The following is a 26,815-nucleotide window of genomic DNA, read 5'->3' as shown; positions in this document are numbered from 1 at the left end:
GAGTCTTTTTAATAAAGTTGGCTAAGGCTTTGCCAATTTTATTTAATCTTTCAAAAAACCAACTCTTTAATTCTTTGATTCTTTGTATTGTTTTTTTGGTATAAATTGCATTAATTTTAACTCTGATCTTTATCATTTCCTCCCTCATATGCATTATGAGTTCAGCTTGCTTTTCTTTTTCTAGAAGCTTGAGGTTCATCATTCAGTTTATTTGAGCTTGCTCTGTCTTTCTGATGTGGGAATTCACCGCTTTAAGTTTCCCTGGTAGCACTGCCTTCATTGCATCCCACAAGCTCCGTTATGTTGTGTTGGTCATTATCATTTAGTGTAGAAACTGTCTAATTTCTTAATTTCACCCAAGACCCATTGGTTGTTCAGGAGGGAGTTGTTTAATTTCCATGTGTTTATGAAGTTCTTGAGGTTTCTTTTGCCTTTGATTTCCAGTTTCATTTCACTATGATCTGATAATATGTAGGGGGAAGTTTTTTTGTTTGTTTTCTTTTTTAATAATTTCAGTTCCGTTGGATTTACTTAAGTGTGTTCCGTGAGCGAGTGTGTGGTCGGCTATGGAGAACCCAGAGCCCTGCTTGTGTACGCTTGGGCCAGGCCGTGTCCACGGGAGGGCGGTAGTGATTTCCTGGCTCCTCTGGGGTGGTAGCAGGGCGGATGCATACGTGTGTTCACATGTTGGTGTGGGAGTGCGCATGTGCCCTGGACGTGTTGACACTGGGGCTGACCCGGCAGTGCCTCTGATTTGCACTTAGATGCCCTGGCCTGGCCGTGGCCCCGGCTCCGGTCCCTGTGCCATTGTCTCAGGTCGGCTGCGCTGGCCGTCTGGGCTCTTTCCGCACTCTCACCCGACTGGGATCACCTGGCCGCGGAGCCCAGGCCCAGGTCACCACCATCAGGTCCCACCTGGAAGTGTGTCACAGAAAGGTGACTCCGTGGCACCCGTGTCCGCTCCCTGCGGCCTCATGGGGAGGAGGGCGATCCTGGGGCAGGAGGCTGCTCTGGGGTGGTGGGGCCACGACGCTGTCCCCAGGTCACTGGTGGTGGTGCCAGGAGGTAGGGTGGGGCCATGGCAGCAGGCTGCGTGGGGCTGGGCTCCAGACAATATCTCTCTGCCCCCAGGTGGCCTTCATGACGCTGACGCTGTTCCCCATCCGCCTCCTGTTTGCCGCCTTCATGATGCTGCTGGCCTGGCCCTTGGCACTCATGGCCTCTCTGGGTCCTGCTGACAAGGAGCCTGAGCAGCCCCCAGCGCTGTGGCGGAGGTGAGTGACCCAGTAGCTCCACGTGCAGGGACCCCAAGCCAGGTGGGGTGTGCTCTCACCAGCGAGGACCCCGCCTTCCCTCTGAGCCCGTGTCCCTGCCTACGCCCCAGGGCTCCCTGCCGGCCTCCTGCAGCTTCCTCTGCAGGCAGCCGTCCCTTCTTGTCCCTGTCCCTCTCCTGCCCCGAGGCTCAGGGTACAGGACCCCTGCCGTGGCTTCTCATGGCTGCAGGCTGGAGTCACAGCTTCCTAGACCCTGGACCTTGGGTCCTGAGTAGCCACACTGCTGGGGCAACTTGGTGGCATGGGCCTCGTGCCCAGGAGGACCCTGCTTCCACCTGAGGGCAGTCAGGCCGAGTGTGTTAAAGTGGCCAAGGTGAGCGGGTCACCACATCTCAGGTCCAGGGTCGGTGAGCCAACATCAGGGCCCTGCCAGCTGCCTCCTCTGTGGTGACGCCTGTCAGCCCAGCTCCGGCTGCCCTGGCCTCTAGCACTGGGTGTGGACGGGTCCTGAACCACACAGAGAAGCTCTCCCAGCGCCACGGAGACCTGAGCCTCATTCCGTGTTACCTGGTTTCCCTGAGATCCTGGCGCCACATGTAAGTGGCAGGCACCTGCACATCTCACAAACCGCCACCACGTCCTCAGCCACCACTCTGTAGCTGTCCCCATGTGCATGGCGCTGCTGAGCAGGCGTGGGGCCGGGCACCTGTTGCAGAAAGAGACACATTAGTGGCTGGCAGAGGTGCTAGCACGCGGCCACGTCGCACCTGCCTGCCCTGCCTTGGTGAATAAAGCTTCACTGGAGCCCAACTGCACCCGTGTTGTCAGTCCTGTGGCCGTGATGGGCCACGTAGCCCCAGAGCCAGACAGTCTGTGTTCAGGCGTGTCCAGCCTCAGCGGCCTGGCCTGGCCTGGCCTTCCCTTCCCTTCCCCAGAGCTCAGCTGCTCTGGGCCTACTCCAGGAGGAGCCAAGGGGGACACAGGGACCCTGAGCTCCGGGCCCTGGGAACACAGTGCCGGTCAGAGCGGCAGAGGGAAAGGGAGGCTGGTGGGCCGGGACCCCAGGCCCCGTGCTGAGGACTAACCAGCCCGCGTCAGTGGTGACGCCATGACCAGGGCTGGGTGGGGCCCTCACTGCTTCCTTCCGCCTCCCTGGGTTTTCTGAGCCCTCTTGGAAGAGTGTTTTACCTCGAGGTCCTGTTGACAAGCTTGCAGCCCTAAAACAGGAATTTGGTATCGGATGCAGCCAGACCAAACCAGAGCTGACCGGTGCTGGGAGCGGAGCTCCAAATTCAGGTGGCAGCCTGGGGAAAGACTCAGGGTTCGGGTTCTCAGTAGCAGCTGCCGGAGGGGCCCCACCCTCCACCCTGCCGCCCGCACGACCTCCCCCAGCTGCAGCCCCCTTGTCCTGAGGGTGCTCCCCCAGCCCCCCGTCCTGCCCTCCTCATCCTCAGGCTGCTCCTCGGCCCCTGTCCCTCCCGGACTCTCAGGCACCGGCAGCCCTGTTCTGGGCGCTGTGCCAACACAGTGGCTCTAGAATGACCCGTCTGGCTTCCACCGGCCGTAAGTCGCCACTGCGGAGTGCCCCCGGGTGTGTGCTGTTCCAAAGAGTGAGGTGCTGGGGTTCCTTACAGCCACGGTCGAGAAGCCTCAGGCAGCTGGGTCTGCGGAGACTGAGTTTTATTCCGTGTGTGTGTGTGTGTGTGTGTGTGTGTGTGTGAGCACCTGTGTGTGCGTGTGTAAGAATGTGTGTTCCTCTGTAGTGTGTGCGGTGCCCCCTTGTGTGTCCTGGACCTGCGTGTGCTGTGCCAGGGCACCTGGGCATCCCTGGTCACCAACACTGGACACTCATCGGGCAACTCTGCGTGAGCTGGACTCCCCAACAGCAGACAGCACAGTCAGCAGGGGCCCTGACCAGTGTGGTGACAGCGTCTCCGGGACACCGGGGCTGGGAGACCTGGAACGTGAAGTCTCAGGGTTGATGACCCTGTATCGCTCGGGCTGGGTTTCTGACATGCGCGGCACCGCTGCCTGGAGTAGAGGTTGTTAAAGACTCTTGCTGAACGAAGTTAGTTTCATTCAGGCCTTTCTAAGATAAAAATCCGAGCCTTCCAGTGAATGTCAGTTTGGCGGAAGACATTTATTTTAAGTTACTGTGAAACGTGGCATCTTTTTGCAGAAATGGGGCTGACACTGACCACCCTGGGCAAGTCCCGAGCAGGCCAGGCCTCCGGGCCGGCCCTCAGTGACCAGCAGCTGTGCCTGGGGCTCCAAGCCCCACGTGTGGTGCAGCCCCTCCACGCCCGCCTGCCCACGGGGCCAGAGCCACAAAGCCTTAAATTTCTGGTGAGCCCCCCCCCCCCCCCCGGTCTCCCACTGCCTTCGCCGGGCTGTGCCTCCTGGAGCTCCCGGGCTGTGCCTTCTGCTTGCTCTTGTGGAGTTGCGCCCTTGGAGGCCTCCGCTCCCCCGTACTGGTCCCTGGGCTCTCCTGGGCCTCTTGCGTCGCAGTCCGCCCCTGTGGGTGCTCTCCCACTCTGGGCCCGCCCAGGCCTGGCTCCTGTTCCTTGGGCGTCATTTGTTGCCTCTTGGCTTTTATTTCTGTACATGTTTCAAAGCCAGCATGCCGAAAGCACACTGGGGTGTGTTTAGCTGAAGTTCAGAAGCGCAGTACCCGGTGCCCGGCTGTAGGTTGTGACAGTGACGTTCATCCTGCCACTGGCACGGGTCCTGTCGGGGCAGCCCCCAGGGCCCTGTGCCCTCTTGATCAGCCTCTGCACCTCAGCAGGGGTTCGGGCCCCTGGGAAATCAGTTGGCCCGGTCTTAGGCTCTTATGCTGCAAAGCGATTTGCCCCGTGCTGGCTGCCCTGTTGCCAGCGGCCAGCGGGGCCTGGCTCTCCTGCCACACATGTGCTTGCGGGCCAAGCGCACTCGTGGCTTCCTGGTGGCTGAGCGACAGTGGGCTGGAGCTTGGCAAGCAGCGTGACAGGAAGGTCGCATGCGGAGTTGGACACCATGTCCTCACGCATTGCTGGAGGCCCTGGCCAGGCTGGCCCGCCCCGCTGTCGGCACTGCTGTCCACCCGCTTCTCCCAGTAGCTGCGCCCGTGGTGCTGTGAGGCCTGGGCTCACTCCATGCGTCCACGTGTGCCGCGCTGGGTGGCGCAGTGGTGTCCCCACCTGCACAGGCCCGGTGGCCAGGAGGCGGCGGGGCTGTCGGCCCCAAGCGCCGCTTGTGTGCGCACTGGGCGTGAGTGGCGGCGTCGGCTGGTCTCCGCCACGTGTGGACGTGTCCTTTGCAGTGGGGTGGGTGCGTGAGCCCGTGTCCTCCACCCTGCTGGCGCCTGGCCTGACCCATGCTGTCCTGCAGGCTCGTGGACGTCCTGCTCAAGGCCATCATGCGCACCATGTGGTTTGCGGGCGGCTTTCACCACGTGGCCGTGAAGGGGCGGCGGGCGCTGCCCAGTGAGGCCGCCATCCTCACGCTGGCACCGCACTCGTCCTACTTTGACGCCATCCCTGTCACCATGACCATGTCCTCCGTCGTGATGAAGGCGGAAAGCAGGGACATCCCAATTTGGGGAAGTGAGTAAGACCTGCGACCGGGTGGGGGGACCCCAAGTGCACCTGGGGGCTGTCTGAGACCACGGGCGGTGCCGAGGGCCTGGCAGGATCAGCTGCTTCCAGCTCCTCAGGGGGTCCCCATGCTCAAGGCAGATGCAGCAGAGGTTTCCGGTGGGGACACTGGGCTCTGTGGGGTTCACCTTCCAGGGGGCAGCCAGTCCGGAGCTGGGCCCACAGCCCCCACCAGGGCTCCGACCTGGCTCTGCAGCACAGCTGCAGGGTGGTGCCAGACTCCTGTGCCAGGAAGGAGCAGCCAGCACGGGGCAGGGCCAGTGTCTTTCGTCGTCCTCCTCCTGTTCTGGGCCTCTCTGGGTACCGCGTGTGCTGCTGTGTGAGTGTCCCTGGCAACTCGCCCTCGCTCACAGCTCCCACTGCTGTCTCGGCCCCCCCAAGGAGGGACCCCGGTCATAGGTTAGGGCCAGTGTCACCCAGGACGGCCTTGTCTCTACCGGACCACGTGCAAGCACCATTGCCAAACGAGGTCCCACACTCAGGTCCCAGGAGTCAGGACTCAGCCTGCCTTTAGGGGATTCGAGGGGCTGGGTCCCCCACCGCGAGTCCGAGAGCCCTTAACGCCACCTGCAGCAGGTGGGCACAGCTGCCTACCGCCGGGGTCCTCGCCCGCCTTCCACACTGGTCCTGTGAACGCTCACCTTTTACTGTGACAAGGTGGTTTGCTGCCTTCCGGGAACAAAGGGCTGCTGCCTGGGGAAGTTCCTGGAAGGTCGGGCTCTCCTGAGTCCTCGATGTCCGCCCAGTGCCGTGTCCAGAGTCTCTGGGGTTGCAGATCTCCCCCCCCCCCCAGGCCACTGTGATGGGTGCCATGGACCAACACTGTCTGTCTTCACCCTGTGCAGCCCTGATACGGTACATACGGCCAGTGTTCGTGTCCCGGTCCGACCAGGATTCCCGCAGGAAAACCGTGGAGGAGATCAGGAGCCGAGCACAGTCCGGCGGAAAGTGGCCACAGGTAACCTGCCCTGTGCGTGTTTGAGGGTCTCTGAGCAGTGTGAACTTGAGAGCGGCCAGAAGCTGGGGGTCTTTCTCTGGGGCTGTGCTGCGTTTTGTACCATTGCCTTTGGTCAGAGTGTGCAGATCCGTAAATGTGCTGGGTGTCCAGAGCTTTGGCTTGGGATACACGATTGAAAGATACAAGGAAACAATTCCCAGAGGCACCAGCGTTCCTGAGCCATCTTTGTTTAAAACCGGAGAGGCTCTTGGTGTGCCCCCTTGGGAACCACCCCAAATCCGAGTTCCTGGTAGCCGCAGGTAGCATGGAGGGTGTGCATGTTGTGCCTAGCCCTGCCGTGAGTGCTGCGTGCTCTGGGTCTGGAGCCAACAGTGGAAGCAGAGATTCACACGACCCTTGGGCTGCTGGTCCTGTGGCCGCTGGGGGCAGTGAGCTCCTCAGACTCAGCAGCTGCCCCTTCCCTGGGGCCCCGAGTCCTGGGATTCTGGGGCTCAGCTGCCACAGGGGTGTCGCCTGCCCTGGGGCACACGACTGAAACATCTGTGGGGCTGCACTTCCCACCTGCAGGAAGTGGAGTTCAGTTCCTGCCGCCTACACGCTGTCTCCTCACCACTGGCTTTGGGGTCCGCCATGGCCCCGGCTCTGCTGCTCCCTTCTGTTCCCCTTCACTTTTCCCAGTGACCACGGTGGCTGCCTCCCGCGGGTGTGCACTGTGTTGATAGGGGCGTAGGGTTAATCGCATGCACTTTCCAGCGTGCCTTCGAGGTGGGCGCCCTGACAAACGTGCTTTCCAGGCGTGCGGTGGAAAGGAGGCAGTGTGAGTGCGAGTGAGTGTGTGTGTGTGTGTGTGTGTGTGTGTGTGAGAGAGAGACAGAGTGCTGCTCCCAGCTTGGTGAAGCCGTAGCTAGCGTGGATCTGCGTGCATGCCACGGCACACCCTGGTTTTCCACTGAACGCGACTGGGGATCGAGGCCTTGCCAGGAGTGAGGAACCCAGATGGGCAAGATGGGCACCATGGGCTCTGGGTTGTAATTATGGTCATTTAATGCTGAGTTTCTTCTTGTTTGAAGATAATGATTTTCCCAGAAGGAACTTGCACCAATAGGACCTGCCTGATTACCTTCAAGCCGGGTAGGTAATTTTCTTTGTTTTCCCCGCCAGATGAGAGGAGTGTCGAAGTGAGGGCCCGGGGCTCAGCACTGCCCTTGTGCTTGCTGGGTATTGCAGGTCACGTCAGGTGTGGGTGAGAAAGGTTTCCGCTTTTCTTTTGTTTGCTGGGGATCGTGGAAGTATCTCTAGGAAGAGTGAGTCTCTCGGTGGAGGGCTGTGGTGTCTGTGGAGGGTGAAGTTGCCTTGAACACACTGATAATGAGTAGAGAGGCTCGAGGGACCCTCGCGTGGACCAGGCCTGGTGGGTTGGGCCCTGCCCACCCAGTGCTTCCTGTGTGCAGTTTGCCCCCGTGGGACCCCGGGTGCAGACCCCGAGAGCTGGGGGACCCTGAATACACGGGAGCAGGCACCGGGGCCCAAGCCCACTCCGCAGCGTGACTGTGGGGTGGGCAGATGCAGCGCCCTCTGCTGCCTGGCCTGGGATCTTGGGAGTACCTCTCCCACCCTGTCCCTGCTTGTGCTGGGCCTGCACCCTTCCCTTGGGCTGCATAGCACCGCCCTGCCTTTGGGCTTTGCAGAGCCTGGGCCCCGCTGCCCCTGCCCTCCTGCTCAGCTGCTGGAGGCTGCGCCCTCCCGTCCTGCTGCAGCAGGAGGGTGGTGGGCTTCACAGGCAGAGGCAGGGCAGCCAGGTGTGGCTCCCCGTCCCTGCCTTGGGCTGTGAGGCCGACTCTGCCACCTCTCTGGACCTCTCGCCCAGGCACAGCCTGTGAGGCGGCTGGTGTCCCTGGGACTGTTCCCTGGGAAGCCTGTGATGGCCTATACTGGCCATTTCCCCAGGGCCACGAGCAGAGAACAGCCTGCTGGTGGATGTCTGGATCCCTTCTGAAGGACACATGCCAAGGGACGGGTCATGGCGAGCCTTCTCCCTGGACATTGGAGGCTCCTGGGGGAGCAGTCCCTGGCGTCGCTCATTGGAGCTGCTGCCCTCTTGGGCCAGGCAAGAAGGAATTGAGAAATGAAGAGGGATTAGTACCCAGCGCACGAGACCAGCACAGTCGTACACGGCGAGCCCTGTGCAGTGAGCACTCAGAGGACATGTGCTGACAGCCGCCCATGCCCCAGTCGGTGCTGGCCCAGCACACACACTGTGGCAAGTCACCCCCTGCCCATGGGGTGGTCAGTACCACAGGGTCCCCCTGCTCCGAAGAGCCCTGGGCCAGCACACCCAGGATGCCCGGCAGCTTTGAGGAAAATGGCGTGGAGGGCCTGGTCCTTTGGGCCAGGTGAGGTAGCTATGACATCCAGGGGCTGCTCTGCACCCGTGCAGTCAGCACTGCTCACACTTACAGCCACACTGGCCTGAGCATCTGCCGAAGGCCCTGCGACGTCCGTCCTCCATGTCCTGGAGCCGGGGGGAGGGGCACAGCGGGCGGGGCTCTGCCCGCAGAGGCCGCCCTTGCCACGTGCCTGTGCCAGCAGGAGCGGCTGCTGTGCCCATCCCACCGCCTGCGAGCAGCTTACTTAATCAGAGCACGTGTTGCCTGAGTCCCAGTCTGGACATGTGAAACTTGTGGCCGAGCTTTCTCCGGTTACACTGAGCCTTGGTGACATCACCGGGACTCACGGCCAAGTTGGTCACTGGGGCAGTAGATTCCATGGTTGCCCACAGCGGATGTGGTGCTTCACGTGGGTCCCCACCAGGCCTGTGGGCTAGGGATGTCCTCACCTGCATGCCTGTCCAGGGCTCCAGGGTCTGCTGCCAGGTGCCAGTCAGTGGCATCCCTGCCTACGACCTGGCACACAATGCGCAGCACATGTGTACCCGGGCACCCCTACTGCTGGGCATGGTAGGAAGGCAGTGCCTGCATTGTTGGCTGCAGAGGGAGCCCCAAGTGCAGGGCCCAGGAGGTGGAACCCGCACTGGACAAAACCCGGCGAGGCTGTCAGACGCAGCCATGGTGCTGGACAGAAGTGGCCTTAGTGACGGATGCCCCTGGAAGCTTGGGCGGTGGCCCAGGCTCAGCCCTCCCCAGTGGGCCAGGGCCAGGGCAGCTCCAGGCAGCTGAGCAGGGGTGCCGTGAGCTCCCCTCACCCAAGAGCAGCACTGGCCCTGCAGGTGCCTGGGAACGAGACGCTGCCTCGGTTTGGGCACAGGGGCCCCTCCTCCTCCTGTGATGTCCACCCGTGCCGTCACATCTGGTGCTCCTGACACCCGCACTCTGCTACCAAGAGGACAAGCTCTGAAGAGAGCTGTGACTGACTGAAGCAGGCCAGGCCTCGTCACCCATGAGGCGCCATGTACAGCTGGCCTGGAATGTCCCTGCCCTGAGCCACTGCTTCCCAGGTCCTCCAACGGACAGAGCAGACAGGCAGAGCAGCTGGGGGCAGTGGGGGGACCCAGGATGGGTTTGCTGCTTGCTGCTGTGGACACACCCGGCCCCTCTGGGTGTGCGAGGTTGTGCTGATGTTACACAGGTGGCGCGGACACCTGTCCTGTGTCACCAGGAAGGGCTGAGCTGGGGGCTTGGTGTGGACATCGCCCGTCCTGCCCCGTGCCCTGAGACAACGCCTTCCCCACCAGGTGCGTTCATCCCCGGAGTTCCGGTGCAGCCCGTGGTGCTGAGATACCCGAACAGGCTGGTGAGTCGGGCTCCCGGCCTGGTGTGGGCGTGGACTATGGGTTTCAGAGCCACCTGCTTGCTGTGTCCTTTGTCCACTGATGGAGGTGGACAGCACAGCATAGCCAGAAAGGCAGGGCAGAGGCCCATGTGTGTGCCCTGGCCGCTCCTCCCCTGTGGCCAGTCCCAATGTACTGGGATCGAGGTGCCTGGTTCACACTCGACATCTCGATTCTGGGGCCTGGGGCAGCGGGTCTGAATGAGGGGCTTTGTAGCTATCAGCCTTTCCCTGGCCTTTGTTCAAGGCGGAGGTTTCCTTTAAGAAAACAAAACGAAGGAACAGTCAGGGCCCAGAGCTTCTGGGGTGACCATGGGGGACCCCAGCTCAGAGGGGCGAGCCTGGAGGCAGCACCTGCCTGAGCACCGGGAGGGGGGATGCCGACCCTGCAGGCTCAAGTGGTAGGTGCAGGTCACTGGGGCACCTAGGGGGAGAAGCAGGAACGGGACCAGGGGTGGGACCCAGCGGGTGTTGGGATTGGGGTCCTCATCCTCAGGCCCGGCGAGGGCCATAGGCATCCGGTCCTACCCCAGGTGGGCCAGGGACAGGGCAGGCAGCTGCGCATGGTGACCCTGCTCCTCTGTCCCCCAGGACACCATCACGTGGACGTGGCAGGGGCCCGGAGCGTAAGTCGGACACTGTCCTGTGGGCCCTGGGCATGGCCACTCGGTGATCCCTCCGGCCCTGTTACCAGGCGCGTGTGAGCTGGCTGCCAAGGATGCCCATGAGTGGCTGGGCCAGCCCGGCAGGAAGTGCTGAGGCCCCCGCTCCTGATGGCCACTGTGCGGCTGGTGGCCCTGGTGTCGGGGGAGGGGCTCAGCACAGGGAGGGAGGACCCGGCTGGCCTTGGCCTGCAGACCCTGAGGCTCTCTTGAGCTGTGAGTCACGCTCATGGGACAGGGACGGCCACGCTGAGCTGACTGACGGTGCTGGGGTGGGCAGGACGCCCGGTACTGCAGGTGCCGTGGGTGACAGGGTCAGGCGTTGGCGGGGCAGGTAACTGTCAGCCCAGGGACGGGACCTTGTGGCGCCCACTGCACTCCGCCCATAAGAGGGCGAGGCTAGCTCAGGCTACGGTGTGACCGGCCCGGATGAGCGTGCCTTCTTGGGGCCAAGTCCCCTGGCTGGAGGGCGGGCATGGGAGAGGACAGCTTGCTGGACAAACCAGAGACGAGAGAGGCGGCAGATCCGGGAGAGGAGAGTGCAGGCTGCTGAGTGAGGAGCCCTGCGCCCAGGCCTGCTTCAGCTCGGAGCCCCAGAGCCGTGTCAGATGCCATCCGCTCTGTTCCCAGGTTGGAGATCCTGTGGCTCACGCTGTGCCAGTTCCACAACCGGGTGGAGATCGAGGTGCGGAGACGGGGTGTCCGGGTGTGGGTGGGCGCGGTGCAGGCTCAGGGGCTGTGGGCTGCGTGGCATGGCGCTGAGCCTCCGGTGCCTGTCTCAGTGCCTCGGGGCCCTCGAGCGCCTCCTGCCCTGCCCGTCAGCGCAGCCCTGCCTCTTGCCCCATTGTCCACCACGTGCACAGGTTCCCAGCCACCAAGGCAGCTGGATCTCTTTTACCTTGGTTGCTGGAGCCTGAGAGTATAAGACTGCCACGTAGGCAACAGATGTGTTTTGGCTCTTACTTTTACCGCACACGAATACTGCCGCATTCACCCGCCTGCATCCCACTGTCGGCTGTCTGAGGCACCCCCGTGAGCCCAGTGGGTCACACGCGTGGGGCTGTGGAATTCTGTCTGAGAGCACGAGGAGTGCCCTCTTCTGGGAAAGGGAGCGGGCAGCACAAGGATGAGTGGAGTGCAGCTTAGAGCTCAGTGGAATCCTTTCCGCCTTGGGACAGAGCAGGCACCTGAGGCCGTGGGGGATGGGCCGCACCCGCAGGTTGGATGCTGATGCGCGGCTTGGGCTCCTGAGGCCCCGGCCTGGCCTGGGTGCACCAGAGCCTGTGCTCTTGCCCACTGGCCAAGGCCCCCGTTAGCAGCTCCGATTCAGACCTGGTCTCTTGTTCTATGAGAAAAGAGGCCTGGTGGCTTTGCTAAATACCTCTGGGCACCACTGCTCGTACAGCTGCTGGAGCGCCCAAGAGGAGCTGTTGCAGCCAGAGTTCGAAATGGGTCTCAGCAGGACACAGAGGAGGCGGGTTTCAGGGGTCCTGTGTTAGTGACGTGCTGGCTAAGGAGACCAGGTGGGGCCGCACGGGGACTTCATCCTCTAAACCGAGTGGGCTCCAGCACATGGGCCACGAGAGGAGTCGTTCCAATTTTTTTAGGGTGCTAGTGATATTTTACTTCTTTTCTCAAATAACAGTTTTATGCATTCAGTTTTCTACTGTCCTTCAAATTGCACATCACTCCTTTGTACAATTTAGTGTATGATAAATATCACTATAAAGTGTTTTTTTAAAAAAGAAAAAGTTCTTGAATCTTCATGTCCACTTTAAGATCATTACAAACTTATTAAATAGTTCTGAGAGACAGACTAAAGATTTTTTTGGGCCAAAGAAATATTAAGTTTATCACAACAGATTCTTATTAAAAACTATACTTCAACCATAAAAATGAAGATCCTACATGGAAATTTTCTGATACACAAGGAAAGGAGAGCAGAGTAATTGGGGATAAATGTGAAATATCATTGAATGTGTAAAAGAATAATAACCCTACTCAGATTTTAAAATAAACGTAGTGTACCAAAGCAACAGACAAAGCAATTAATCTAGTTTTATATGGTAGCAGTGCATAATCAGAAACTGAAGTTCAAGGGCCAAGGATTTAGCTCAGTGGTTCCGCCGCCTGCCTCACAAGGGCAAGGACCCGAAAGTTCGATCCTCGGTACCAAAAAAAAAAGAAAGAAAAAAGAAATTGAAGTTCAAAACAGATTTATAATAAAATAATCAAATATTTAAGGATAAATTTAACACATTTCCAAACGTATACGCTGAAAATCAAACACTGCCAAGAGAAATTTTAAAAGATCCTAGTAAATAGGGTGATAGACGATTTTTACATAGTGGAAGAAGGGACATTGTTAAAATATCAATTTCTTCAAATTGATTCTTAAACACAATTCCAGTCAAAATCCTACAAAAATTGCTTAGAAATTATCAAACTGATTCTAAAGTGTACATGAATAGCAAAACCACTCAGAGCCGCCTTGAATAAAGAGCAAGGAGAGCCTTGTTAGCTGACTTCGAGCCGTGTTGTGCAGCTGAGGAGGAAGGCGGATCGCTGGCGTGGGAAGGAGGCAGAGCCGGCTGCCCTGCTCCGACGGTCCTCCGTGCGGCCCGGTCTGCCAGAGCTGCTGCTTCCCTGCGGATAACAACACGCAGTCCCTGGTTTTACCTTGCACTGGGCGCTGAGGTTAACGGCAGGGCTCTACACACAAACATGAAAGCTGCACTGCTGTAACCCTAAAGGAAGCGCATAAATCCTAGTTACTCTGGGATGGATAAAAACTTCATAGACAAAAAGCAAATTCATTAGAAAAAATTACTTTTACCGAATTTCAAAGTTTACTCTGAAGGGAGGCATTTCGATCTGAAGCTGCAGTAGATGCTGGGGCTGCTCAGAGCTGAGCCCCGAGAGTTAGCAGCTGTGATGCTTCTGCAGCCAGGGCTGAGCCGAGCGCAGCGGATGGGGGTCCCCCGAGGTGGACGCGCCCCGCAGAGGGGTCCTGAGTGCTCGGGTGCGCGGGGTGTGGGCGTGGGCGTGCTCGCGTGAGCACAGGTGGAGATTCTAGTGGGACCCTAGTCGTGTGAGGCTGGCGGGTGCCTCCCGCGCGTGCAGTGACTGCTGCGCTGTGTCAGTTCCTCCCCGTGTACAGCCCTTCGGAGGAGGAGAGGAGGAACCCCGCGCTCTACGCCAGCAACGTGCGGCGCGTCATGGCCGAGTGAGTGACTGTCGCGTTGCTTCCCTGCCGGTCGCACTGCGAAGCTGCGGCCCTGGCGTCGGGAGGACAGGTTTCTGCAGAAGTGAGCGGACGAGCTCCGCACGCTGGCACTGGCTGCTGGCCCGACGCCCCGTCTCGTCTTATCTGACGCTGTTCCAACTTGTTCTGCGTTGGAAGACAGGAATGGTTGCTTCACTTAGCAAGTCCCACAGCTGCCCGGAGCCAGCGGTGCCCGGGCCGTTTCTGGTGCAGCCCGGGCATCACAGGCCTTGGGAGCTGCGTCCTCACAGGCAGAGCAAGGGGCGAGTTCAACCCGCGCGGACAGAGGGGCAGGGCCTGCACGGGATGCGCTGGTGACAGCCGCGCGCGCGCATGTGCGTGTGTGTATGTGTGTGCGTGCGTGTGTGCGTGTGCGTGCGCGGGGGCGAGGGTCCCAGGCAGAGCTGACGCACGAGGCCGCCCGCACTCTTAGCGCAGAACTCAGGGCTGCCGTGAAGCCCGCCTGTCTGGTGCTAAGCAGGGACCTGAAACGTTGCAGTCCCGGGAGACCGGGCATCAGCGCTGCCGGCGGGGCTTCTGCTGGCCACCCGTGGGGTGCCTTTCGTGAGCCCTGTGGAGGTCTCTGCCCGTCTGGACCTCTTGCCCCTCCCCCTCCTCTGCACCTTTTGCTGTTTGCCCTCCTGGCCACACAGCTCAGGGGACCGAGCTCAGAGGGGGCCTGCTGCTGTCCCCAGACCCAGGGGAGTCAGCGTGGACCCCCAGTCCGTGCCTGCAGGCTCTCCCAGCCTGTGCCCGGCCATGGGAAGCAGGCATGTGGGGGCCCAGTGCGCGGCCCACACTTGTGCCGAGTGGCTGGGAGTCGCTGGCCGCACGTGTGCCATGAGGGACAGTGGGCCTCACCCTGGGCCCCGACCCCTGGGGTGGGCAGGAGAGGGCAGCCCGGCTCCGGTGCTCTGCACATCGGCCCTCTGATCTTCCTGTCGGGCTCCTGGGCGGTTTCTCCGGCTCTCTCGTGCTGAGGACAGGAACCAGGCCTTCCCAGGCTGGGTTCTCAGGCCACCGGCTCTGTCTCAGCTGTCCGGGCCAGGCCTGTGCCTAGATGCCATGGTCACAGCTGTCTCGGAGCCCCGGGAGGTGTCCCTATGGGCCTTGATGCCCCCTGGCCCGCGTCCCCAGGTGTGGCGGGCCGGACCGCTGTGGGCCTCTGTGGCCGCGCAGGACGCCCCAAGCGGCCCTCGGAATGGCTCCCTGGGTCCTCGCCCAGTGGCTGACGGGTGCCCCTCTCGCAGGGCCCTGGGCATCTCAGTGACCGACTACACCTTCGAAGACTGTCAGCTTGCGCTGGCAGGGGGGCAGCTGCGCCTCCCGGCCGACTCCTGCCTGCTGGAGTTCGCCAGGCTGGTGCGGGGCCTCGGGTGAGTTCCTTGGCCTCCGGCCCTGCCCTGCCCCTGCCCCAGGGCCCACGCGGAGGCCACAGTTCTTCACTGTGCAGGTCGGGGCTCCTGGGGGGGCTGGGGTCCCATGCAAGTGCTCCACCCGCACGCCGCATCCCAGCCCTGAACTTGCGTTCTGAGACAGGTCTCCCTGAGTCACACAGGCTGGCCCAGCCCTGCCTCAGACACTGCTGTAGCTGGAGTGGCAGGCCCACGTCCGAGTTTGCTTCAGATATCAACTCCCGGCCCGTAGAAGGGCCTTAAAAACCCTGGTGCTGAGTGCAGCTGCCCCGGGGCCACCCCAGGCGCCCGCAGCTCTGCACCGGCACCGTTAGGCGGAGACCCCGCGCCCCGCAGGCAGTCCAGTGGGAGTCCAGCTACCGCCCTGGATGGTGAGTCTCCTGTTTCAGCTTTCTGCGGTTTTATTGAAATCTCTTGTTTAGGCTGAGACCCGAAAACCTTGAAAAGGATCTGGACACGTACTGGGAAAGTGCGAAGATGCGGATGCGGAAGGGCGGGAAGGTCGGCCTTGGGGAGTTCGCCGCGTGCCTGCAGGTGCCGGTCTCCCCCGTGCTGGAGGACATGTTCGCGCTCTTCGACGAGGTGGGCTCGGGGGCAGGGCGAGCACCCGGTGCCCAGGGGGATGGGTCTCTGTGTGCGAGCGCCTGTGAGACAGCTCTGAAAGTAGAGGGGACCCTCGCCCACGCCCCACACGCTCATCCGGGTCCCCAATGCTCTCTGGTGTACATAGAAATGTGAGTTTTATCTGGGTGTGGTGGCACAAGCCGGTAATTCCAGCACTGTGGAGGCTGAGGCAGGAGGATCTCTGGAGCTTCAGGCCAGCCTGGACTACAACGAGAGTTCAAGGCAGGCCTGGGCTACATAGCAAGACCCTGTCTCAAAAAACCAAACATTAAAAAAGAACAAAACTGGAAGTGTGACTTTCAGTCGCCCTCACGCATGCTCCCAGCCGGTGTGTGCAGGACCTGTGCTGGTTCGAGCTTCTCCAGACCCTTCCGAGGCTGCTCCCGCCGGCTGGGCTCAGCCTGAGAGTGGCCAGGGCGCCGAGCTGAGCTGTCTCCCCCAGGGTGGCTGCGGCGAGGTGGACCTGCGGGAGTGTGTGCTCGCCCTGTCAGCCGTGTGCCGGCCGGCCCGGACCCTGGACACCATCCAGCTGGCGTTCAAGGCGAGTGAGGCCAGCAGGCGTCGCGCCAGCTGGTGTGGGAGAGCTCCATGTGCCAGGGCCTGGCTGTCCCCGAGGGCGTCCCTGCTGGCGCCCGCCTCCCTCTCCCGGGGGCCCTGGGACTCCCACTGCGGCCTGGCCCTCCCAGACACGGTAGCTCACCTGTCCCTCCCGGACACGCCCCACCCCGGCACCGCAGGCACCCTGGGCCGAAGCACCAGTGACCCGAGGCGGAGCGGCCCAGGTGTGCCTTCCGAGGCCCACGAGGGCGGGCGGGGCGGGGCCTGTGCAGGGCCCGGGTGGCCTCCAGGCTCCGGCAGAGCGCGGTGCGAGCAGCCGCAGTTCTCCCCGTGGCCACCAGGTGGTGCTGGCGACCCGTGTTTCCGCCGCCTCGGGCCCAGCCTGGATTGAATGCCTGCTCCCTCCCTGCCCCGGCTCCCAGCGGCGGCTGCGCTGCCCGCTCAGTGCCCTGCGCCTTGCCTTGTTCCCCCAGCCGTGCCTGCCTCCGCCCCCGTGTCTTGTCCCCGTCTCAGCCCCCGTCACTGGCCGGGCTGGAGACCAGGGCCAGGGGACGGCCCGGCAGTGGGGAGTGGCGGGGGTGACCGCTGTGCCTTGCAGATGTACGGGTCACCCGGGGACGGAGGCGTGGACGAGGACCAGCTGTCGCGCATCCTCAGGACCGCCCTGGGCGTGGCGGAGCTCCCCGTCACTGAGCTGTTCCGGGGCATCGACGAGGAGGAGAAGGGGAGAATCACCTTTGGTGAGCGGAGCAGGGTGCAGGGGCCCGCAGGACGCAGGACGCAGGCCACAGGCTGCCCGCTGTGGGGCGTGTGGCCGTGGTGTCTTCAGTTCACAGCCAGCTTCACATCCGAGCCCACGTAGACACGGTCAGCGGGGGTCCGCTGTGGGATGGTCGCCCACCCTGCCCCGTCTGCCTGTGCATGTGGGTCCCCCGCGATGCTGGCCCAGCCCCCCGGCCCTGGCCCGCAGGTATCCGTCAGGAAGTGAGGGTGCAGCGCAGCAGCTGGTGTCCCTGCACCCGAGCTGGGCTGGGCTGTCCCAGGAGACCCTCGGCCCCAGTGGGACCTGTGATAGGGTCGTGGGCAGCTCCAGGCCTGGCTGGGTCCATGCTTAGCACGGCCTGCTGCCCAGAGGGCGAGCAGAGGGTGAGAGGAGAATTCAGGGAGGGGACAGCACGGGACAGGGAGAGCCGGACCTCGGAGCGGGCAGCAGCAAGGGTCTCGGGGCTGGTCTCGTGGCGGGGCCGTGCAGACAGCAGCCCTCCGTTTCTAATTACATGCACACTTGCGGGTGGCTGGCGTGGAGTGGATGGCTGGCAGTGGTCATGGCACCCCCGACCACTGGGTGCCACCCTGCGCACCTGCCCAGTGAGGCCCATCGGTGCCCGCGGGCTGCGCTGTGCGTTTGCTCAGCGTCCTGGCGTCCGCGTCCACGTCACCCCCAGTAGAGCTGTTTGCAGGAGCCCAGGGTCCTTGTCCACTGCGGGGCCAGCGCCCAAGCTCTCAGGGTGCCGCTGTGTCCTTGCCAGGTCCCTAGCCTGCGGGGCCAGTGCTTCCCTCCCGTCCTGCCCGACGCGGCACAGCCAGGCCAGCCCTGCTGGTCCACGGTGCCTCACAGCTGGGCCTCTGGGGCTGGGAGTCAGGGCCTCCTCCTGGCAGCCTGGACGTGGGAAGGCGGCGAGCAGCACCGACCACCATGGTCACGTGACTGCGTGTGCGGCGGGGTTCTCCCTCCCGGGGCGCAGGGCACTGCCCAGCTCAGGGGAGACCCGGCCTGGGCCTTTGCCCCTCGAGTGCCTGTAACCAGTACCCTGTCCTTGCAGCCGAGTTCCAGAGGTTTGCAGAGCTGTACCCCGACTTCGCCGAGGAGCACCTGCACCCCGAGCGTCAGTCCTTCCATGGCACCACCCTGCCACCACCCACGCCCACCCCCAATGGCTTCTGCACCGACTTCAGCCCCGAGAGCTCGGACTCGGGGACAAAGCCTCGCTGTAAGAAGCTGGACTAGGGCTCGTGGACCGAGGCCGAGGCCTCTCCCACACCCCAGCCGCCTCCGGCGACAGGCTGTGCCCAGCAGCCTCTGCCACGCTGGGCTCTTCGGGCCGAGCCAGCGGCCCGGGTCTGCGCGGTGTCTGTGAAGGCCGAGTCCCAGAGCTGCGTGGGGAGCCGGGCGTGTCCTCGCCCTCGCGTGGAGTCCTGGGTCGGCTCTGTCACCATCCTCCCATTCCCCCCTGCCCCGTCCGAGCACGAGGCCACCACCCGAGGTGTGACCCAGCACGGCCTCTCCTCAAGTCATGGCGCAGAGGCGCCGATGTCTGGTTTTTAAACATTTCTATATTTTCCAGGGGCTCACGAGTGTTTTATAACTTCATTTAGGTACTTCTGAAGACATTCAGCATTTTTTTAAAAACAGAGAAATTGTTTTTCTACTTCATTTTCCTGCCGGGCTCAGAGGTTATTTATTTGTTGGCCCTTTTTTGACAGACTGTGAGGCAGCCTGGCCCTGGCCATGCAGTTCCTGGCTGTGCCCTGCAGGCAGGTTCCTCTCCTCCTGACCCGACCACAGGACCCGGCCCAGGCGCCTTCTGGTCTCCATCCTTTTGGAATCCCTTCTTTTTTATAACTTTGCCAGTCTGGTGTTTCTGTTTCAGCATAACAAGATCTACTTCACTGTCGTGCCGGCTCAGCCTGAGACGAGCAGGCGGATGTGTCAGGCAGGACGGGTAGTGGGGCCCCGGTGTCCCCATGGGTGCACCCCGGTGGTCCCAGCCAGGCTCCCGGGCCTCTTGTGTCCGCCCCGGTTGCTGTGTGACCTCCCTGCACAGTTTCTGATGCGGGCCGGCGTCGGTCACCGTGAGCTCGGGCGGGCACTGCCAGGGCCCGTCCCCACCCGTGCTGTCCATTCCCACGACACAGTCACAGCGCCGCCTGGAGGTGGAGGTGGGGTTTCCTCCCCGCGCAGAGCTCCGGCCTTGCTGGGGGTCTTGGCTTTTACTCCCGAGATGAACCAGTGTACACTAGGGCCTCCTTGCTGCGAAGTGACTGCCAGGGCGTCGGGCGGGCGTGTCGCTCCCTTCCGTGGACACTCAGCCCACGTCTTTCCACCGAGCCTTGGGAAACCAAACCCTCTGTCACCAGGGCCCCACTGCCACCAGCGGGACAGCATCACGTCAGCGGCGATTGGCGAGCTGGGCGCCCTGGGGATGAACAGTGACGGATCCATAACTGTAGCACACATAAGGATTAATTTTTTTGAGACGGGGCCTCACTGTGTACCCAGGCTGGCCTTGAACGTGCCGCAGTCCTCCTGCCTCAGCCTCCCGAGTGCTGGGATTACAGGCATGTGCCACCACGCCCAGCATAAAGGTTCATTTTTAAAACAGGAATGCCTGCAGGCCACCCATGAAGGAGGTCAGTAAGCGAAGATGTTCTGCGGGAGGGGCTGGGCACCCCCGCTGTCTGCAGATGAAGGGTTTTTATTGAAGTGCTGCTGCGCATTTCCAGCCAGAAATCCCTGAGACGCAGACTGAACGGATGTTTGTGCCTCCGGATCCTTCCCCTTTGCTAGGGGCTGTGGATGTACCTAGGGGAGGGTGGGTTCTGCGGAGCGCCAGGCTCCCAGTGGAATAAAGGGCATGAAGGCGTGACCCCAAGAGCGAGCCTCACGTGTCTTTTTTGCTGGGGAGATGACAGGAGACTTGAGACTGGTGGGACCCACAAGATCTCCCGGGCGTCCCTGGTCTGCAACAGCCCCTTCCCCAGCAGTAGGGGCGGCTCTGCAGGGTCACGGGTGGTGAGCAGGCAGGCTGGGGAGGCCGCTGTCCGGCGTCTGCATCTGCCTTCTCTTCCAAGCACACGGCCTTGGCCACAGGCTGTCAGGCCGAGAGACGGACCTTGCTTCCAGTCCTGTGCAGCCAGCAAACGATTTAGGGCTAAAGGAGCTGAGGAATGGCCCCGAAAACACCCAAAACACCGGGCATGCACAGCCCGGCTTCTTGGATCGGGCAAACTTCAGACTCTGCAGGAAAAGACGCCGAGTGAGCAGCCGCCGGCCGGTCTGTGAGGGAAGAAGTGAGCTTGGCCTTTGGAACTGATTAGATGTGTGGGTTTTGAAATCAAAGGTTCAAAGGAGGAGCCTCACGCTGTCCTGGGAGCCAGAGGCACAGGCTGCGGGTGACCAACCGGTGTCCCCCGAGCCTGCCCACCACCCTTCCCCACAAGCTCGCCTCTAGCCCGGCCCCACCCGGTAACAGGGCCGAGAGCCGAGGCCCCGGGCGGCCGCGCTGGGTCCGTGTCCACCCCTTTCCCAGAGTAGGTGCCATACAGATGCCCAAACGCTCCCGGAGCTCAGCTCCTACAACAGGTGGTGTTGATTCCTCTGCCAGTCAGTAGTCCATCTGAGCATTCTCATGGGGAAACTGAGTCACGTTCATCCATGTGACCAAGTGCCTAAAAAACAGCAGGTGTGTTTTAGCTCACTGCTTCAGAGAACACAGTCCACAGCTGGCTCCAAGGCAGAAACATCACGGCAGAGGAAAATTGTCTGGTTTATGGTGGCCAGGAAGCAGAGGACAGGGCTGGGGACAGGCAAAGCCCCTCGAGGTCACACCCCAGGGATTGTGTCCTCCGCCTGCTAACATGAGCTCAGGAGTGGATGAACCCTGTGTGAGTGCAGCGCCCCAGCATCAGCTGTCTTCTCAAAGCCCCGCTCAACACCGGAGACTTCAGGGGGACACTTGTGACCCAAACCATAACACAGGTCATCATCCCCACCACCAGGTGATCCTGTAAAGGGTAGCAGGTGGCCGGAGCTGGGAAGGTGAGGACCCAGTTAACTGTGCACACAGCCGGCCGGGCCAGGCCCCTTTGTGGGTGCGACCTCGTTGTCACCACAGGCCCCTGTCCCTCATTTCCTGGCCCACACCAGAGCCAGGAAGGTCAGGAGTGAGATTCGCTCTAACTCCGCAGGACTCAAAGCCTTTCCTGTCTTGATGGATCAAGAGGCACCCAGTGGACCGCTGGCCTTGCCAGGAGTGGCAGCAGCCCCACCCCCTGTCTTTCCGATCAGATCAGTAGCACCTCTCTTGCCCGCTAGTTGGGGAGCAGGGGTGGCTGGGTCACCCACGGTAGACGGATGGGGCCGGTGGGATGTCCCCTGGGAGCAAGACCTCGGAGTGGAGCAGAGAGCACAGCTGCGGGGGAAGGAGCAGAACCATGGCTGGTTCACCGTTGCCTGGGGTGAGGAACGGAAGCTGCTGTGATTTGGGGTTGCTGTGTCCGGGACCAGCAGGTCTGGACGCTCAGGGAAGAGGCGCCATGCACCCCGCAGATGTTGGGCCTTGAGCGTGGAGTGATGCATGTTGCTGCCCGCTCCTCACCGGGACTCAGAGCTGCTCCTGAGGCCGTGGCAGGGATAGCCCAGCACAGAGGCCGCCTCGAGAGGGGTGGGGCATTTAACAGTGGCACCGGACACGTACAACTCGAGTGGCATCGAAGATGTGGTCGTGTCCAGTGGCACAGCAGCATGACCTCAGGGCTGACCCCGTGTCCTCTGGGCCAGCTGCGTGGGTGGGCAGCAGGGAGCGTGACCACACGGGGCCCAGTGTGCACTGCTGCCCGGCGGCCTGGGCTGCGGCGTGGGTGGAGGTCACGGGTGTGGCCTGGCGGGATGGGTCCAGTCTGGAGTGAGTGTGTCACGGGAGGGAGACCTGTCCGCTGGGCAGCGAGGGGCAGCATGGTGGTCCTGTCCCCGTGTGGAGAGGGCCCTTGGGAGGGTGTGCGGCTGAGGCTGAGCGCTGCACCTGCTCCTGACACTGGTGCCCGGTTGGTGCCCGGCCTCTCTGTGCTGTGATCCGTACCTCGTCCCTCTCCCCATGCTGCTGCAGAAGGGTTCCGTCAGGCAGTCAGGGGCTGGGAAGAGGGGCCGGTGCCCAACACCATGCCACACCCTGAAGGGGCAGGGGAGAGGGGACACAGAAAAGCAGGACTTGGTTGGATGGCAATGTGGGGTCCCAGCACTGCATGGGGAGAAACGGACAGACGGTCACATGCCTGGAGCCAGGCTTGGGGCTGCTCACCTTCTGTGGCTGGAACACGACGCCTGGCTTAGTCTCAGAGGTTTGGTCCGCATCTGCTCTCTCCGTCACCCTGGGCCAGCGGTGTCGAGCCCGTGGCACACCTGTTGTTTTTAAGACAAAAGATGTTGATGTGTAAGTTGTTTTTTCTAAACTAAAACCTAGGCGTTCAGGTTTAATTGCAGTGTTGGTGCTGTGAGAAACGTAGTGGGTTTTGGGTTGGTTTGGGCATGCAGTCTCTAAAGGTTCGCCGTCCCTGGCCTAGGCTGCAGTGAGTGGACATCACAGGAAGCAAAGCTGCTCACTGGGGCAGCGGGAAGCAGAGAGGGTGTGAGCAGAGAGGAGGGGCTTGGGGCAGACAGACCCCTCACCCCAAACCTGGTGCCACACCTCCTCCACCGGGCCCAGCACCTGGCAGCCCAGCCTGCTGCCAATGCGCCAACGGGTCATCCATGGCCAGGTCAGAGCCCCGAACACTTCTTACTAAACCATAATGGGAGGGAAGAAAAGGTATTAATAATGGCCAGAAGGCCTCCAAATCCATAAGCTTGCATCTAAGAGGCTCAGTAAATGCCAAGAAGAGTAAAAGCAGAAATACAACCAGACACATTAGAGCACATTGCTAAAACCATCGACAGAAAATTTCAGAAGCACCCAGAGAAAAAAATCGTAACTGTGGAGGAGCAAAGGTAAGAGGGACATCTGGCTTCTTTCTCAGCAGAGATTCAGCAAGCCAGGAGGCTGGGCACCTGCAGAGAGGAAGACTAAAGCCACCAGCCTAGAATTCAGGCTAAACACCTTTCCACCAGGCAACAAGAGAACTTTAAGGAAAAGCTGAGGTAGTGCATCACATTCAGGCTGTGACTACCAACAATGTTAAAAGTTCTACAGGCAGAAATAAAAGAATCCCGTGCAGAAATCTGGCTCTGCAGAACAGATTATCATTCAGAGACAGACTACAGTGAGCTAAAAACGTAAGCCTCTAAAAGAAAACAAAACCAAAAAGATACGGTCGGTTAAATGCTAATTTTACCCGAGCTGGGCAGGCAGTGAGGAGACAGGGAGAGCAGTGCTCCCAGCCAGGCCACAGTGGCTCTGTCTTGTGCTGGCTGCCGTGCCTCTGGGCAGGGGCGCTGGGCCAGCTGCAGCACAGGCCCCCGGTGCCGCCCCCGGTGCTGCAGCTGGACATGCCGGCTGAGACCTTCAGAGCGCCTGAGGACAGAGGGGGCTTCTCCCAAGGACCGTTCCTCTGACCATGCCTTGCTGTCCGAGCAGTGCCCTAAGTCCCCGATGAGCTCATTCACCACCAGGTGGGCCTGTCCGGGTCATTCTGGGGCTGCGGCGTCCTCTCAATGCGGAGGCAGACGTTTGCTTTATACCTCTCTCAAGTCGCACAACAGAAAAGAGCACCGGGCAGTCATGCAAATACAGAGCAGCAACAGGGGAAGCCTAGATCCAAGCACTTGAGGAGCACATTAGCTACAGTGACGATTGGTGGACTGAATAAAGACTGAAATTCCCGGCGTGTGCTGTGCAGAGGGAGAGTGGGAAACACGTGCAGCACAGGCAAACAGAAGCAGGAAAGGTGGTCTGGTGAGGCGGCCCTGCTACTCACGCTGCAAACCGAGGAGGCCCCCAGCGTCCAGGACACAGGCGCAAGGTGGGCTCCCCAGGAAGGCGCGGGCACCCTGGAGGCACAGGTACCTTTCTGGCAACAGAGCCCAGAACACACTCAGAAAACCAACAGAGGAGCTGGAAACCAGTGAACACAGGCAGATGTCAGCAGAGTCCGGTAGCCAGTGCGTTCAGTGGGCCCAGAGCTGCTGACCTGCTAGACCATCTGCCTGGCCGTGGAATAGATTCCCATACATTCCGAGGCACTGGGCGCCCCGCCAAAGCTGTGTCAGGAATTCCCTGTGTTCCTCGCCCAGCTGCACGGCCCCCAGGGTCCACAAAGGACACAGAGCCACGGCCAGTGAGCAGCCACCAGGGAGGCTGTCACGGGAGATGCACGTCCCCAGGGCACAGGAAGGGGTGTGGCCCCAGCGGTGAGAAAGGCGGATCCCAGAAGCACCAGGTGCTTGCCCCACCAAAGGCTTCCAAGCAAGACCTAAGGGGACCGAGCCATCCCAAGGAATTCACTGTCCCAGAGATGAAGCCCCAGGACAGACAGGAGTGCAGGCGCCCGCCCTCCGCCCCTCCGTGGGACCCCGTGTTACGGCTCGCCCCCCATGGCCTTGCATGTGAGGAGGTGACTGCATGGCGGGTGCTGTGCTCTCGGGGACCCATCCGTGAGGAGCTCGTTGACAGTGCTGTCAGTGCCAGGGCCTGCCTCTCCAGCTCCGAACTTCCCTCTCTGCTTCCTGGCTCCCATGGGGTGAGCAGCCTGGCTTCGCTCCACCAGCCCCTCCACTGTGCTGTTCCTGCCTTGGAACCGCGGTAACCCTCTCCTCCTCTGGCTGCGGCTGTCAGCTACTTTGACCCGGTCATGGGTGCATGATTAATACTCAGTGCCTGCCATACCAGTTGGAAATGACAGGATGCAAACGAGCAGCCAGAAGGCACTGGTGTGCACTCAGCATGACTGGGACTCACATCCTCTGGGCGAGCGAGCGGAGGATGAACACTACCCAGAAAGACACAAGAGACCCTTGGAAGGTGCTGATCACCGTCTAGAGGTGAAAACCGTGATGCAGACAGGGGCATGCACTGCTCAGTGTTGGGAAGGGGCCATGTGTCCTCAAAGGCAAGACCAACGAACTCACAGCATGGCCATGCCACCCCGTTCAGATGAGCTCGAGGGGAAAGACAGAAACTGGATCATCCACCCGTGAGCCAGCAAGCACAGAGCCACGAGCAGCCCAAAGAGAAGAGGGAACAAAAACACTTCAAGTTTCCATGGTGGAAATGACACCTAGGCCATCAGAGTTCTTTTTTTTTTGTTTGAGAGGTACAGTCTCGCTATGTAGTTCAGGCTGGACTTGAACCCACTGTGTAGCCCAGGCTGACCTCAAACTTGTGTTGATCCTCCCGCCTCAGCCTCCCAAGTGCTGGGATTACAGGTGTGTACCACAGCACCCAGCATCAAAGTTCTTAAAACCAATGATAACAAGAAAATCCTCAAAAATCAGCCAGGAAAAAAACAAAAAAGATGCATTTTATACTGATAAACGAGACAGGTAGGAGCAGGTCTCACGGAAACAGGGTTGGAGCTCCAGAAGCACAGAGGGGTGGGAGCTGTGGAGCCCTCGCTCTTCACCTGGCAAAGATGGCTTGCAGGCCAGAGTAAGTCCTCCAGACAGAGCCAGCCTTCGACATGAAAATGTTAAGGCAAGCTCACTGTGCAACACACAGCTGTAATCCAGCGATTTGGGAGACTGAGCCAGGACTGCAAGTTCAAGGCCAGCCTCGGCAACTTACTGAGATCCTGTCTCAAATAAGTAAGGGCAGGGGTGTAGCTCAGTGGTAGAGCATTTGCCTAGCATGTGGGAGGCCCTAGGTTCAATCCCCAGCACTGAGAAACAAAAAGCACCTACCTGATGAGACTTGTGTCCAGAACATGTAAAGAGCCCGCCAAAATCAATGACAGTGACAATAACACAGATGTGCAAAATGATATGAGAGACTCCTGGCCAGAAGTCACCCTGATAGCAGCTAAACATGTGGGAAGTTGCCTGGACATCCTGGTCATTAGAGAAAATCTTACACCATAGTGAAATAAATGCCACTACAAATGTACAAGGGAGTCAGAGGTTAAAAAGACCAACCACACTAAGTGCTGGTGAAGACTGAGGTGACTGGGGTTCTCACACACCATTCTGGACGTGTATGGCGGTGTGCTGCTGTGTGTGCAAACTAACAGATTTTAAAAAGTTATTAGTGCACATTTGTAGTACGTACTTATTCATCTCAGGGCACTGCCACATGTATATCACGTATCTTCATTTTGTTCCCCTTCTCCCTTCCCTCCTCCCTCCTTCATCACAAGATCTCCTTTCCATTTACCAAAGATCCATCTCCCTATTTCCAATTGCCTATTTTTCTTTAGCTCTCAATTTTACTCTGGGTTTCTCAGGTAAGAGAAACCACATGATATTTAAGCTATTGTCCGATTTCTTTCACTTAACGTTATGGCCTCAAGGTGCATCCATTTGCTACAAATGACTCTAGTTTATCCTTCTTTATGGCAGGATAGCGCTCCAAGGTGTGTAAGCATCGGTCTTTCTTTATCTGTTCATCTGTGGATGGACACAGGCTGCTTCCAAGATTAGATGTTAGGAGTTGTGCTCTATACATACGATGTGCCCATGTCACTGGCCAGCTGCCCTCTGCATGCTCACCTGAGAGGAATGAAAGTGGACATCTGCACAAGGACTTGTCTGAGATATCCACAGTAGCTCTGCAGGCAAGAGCCAGACGCCCGTCCACAGGTAATGGGTTAGGAAGTTGCACACCGTGGCGTGCTACTCACCAGTGAACAGGAGTGTGCGGAGGGAGAGCATCGCAGCACAGGCCTCCCTGTGGAGCCCGTGTACAGAAGAGCCCAGGAAAACCCACGGGTCTGTGG

General features: G+C 60.4%; 1 protein-coding gene across 1 annotated transcript in view; it reads left to right on the top strand.

The window, feature by feature from the left end:
- Lpcat1 (lysophosphatidylcholine acyltransferase 1) overlaps window positions 1-19,827 on the top strand; it is a 32,080-nt gene extending 12,253 nt beyond the window's left edge. Inside the window, exons 2-14 of the mRNA XM_004845140.3 lie at window positions 1,132-1,274; window positions 4,641-4,855; window positions 5,752-5,864; window positions 6,935-6,995; window positions 9,556-9,614; window positions 10,242-10,276; window positions 10,943-10,997; window positions 13,456-13,538; window positions 14,828-14,953; window positions 15,415-15,574; window positions 16,059-16,157; window positions 16,773-16,914; window positions 17,998-19,827. Of these exons, the coding sequence (XP_004845197.2) occupies window positions 1,132-1,274; window positions 4,641-4,855; window positions 5,752-5,864; window positions 6,935-6,995; window positions 9,556-9,614; window positions 10,242-10,276; window positions 10,943-10,997; window positions 13,456-13,538; window positions 14,828-14,953; window positions 15,415-15,574; window positions 16,059-16,157; window positions 16,773-16,914; window positions 17,998-18,182 (1,476 nt within the window). The 3' untranslated portion in view covers window positions 18,183-19,827. The remainder of the gene's footprint in view (window positions 1-1,131; window positions 1,275-4,640; window positions 4,856-5,751; window positions 5,865-6,934; window positions 6,996-9,555; window positions 9,615-10,241; window positions 10,277-10,942; window positions 10,998-13,455; window positions 13,539-14,827; window positions 14,954-15,414; window positions 15,575-16,058; window positions 16,158-16,772; window positions 16,915-17,997) is intronic.
- The last annotated feature ends 6,988 nt before the right edge of the window (window positions 19,828-26,815 follow it).

Source organism: Heterocephalus glaber, unplaced genomic scaffold (genome assembly GCF_053883595.1).
Source record: "Heterocephalus glaber isolate CG9 unplaced genomic scaffold, H.glaber_assembly_v1.0 deba00001537, whole genome shotgun sequence".
Taxonomy (NCBI): Eukaryota; Metazoa; Chordata; class Mammalia; order Rodentia; family Bathyergidae; genus Heterocephalus; species Heterocephalus glaber.
The sequence above is the reverse complement of the archived record's forward strand: the minus strand, read 5'-3'. Positions and strand labels throughout refer to the sequence as shown.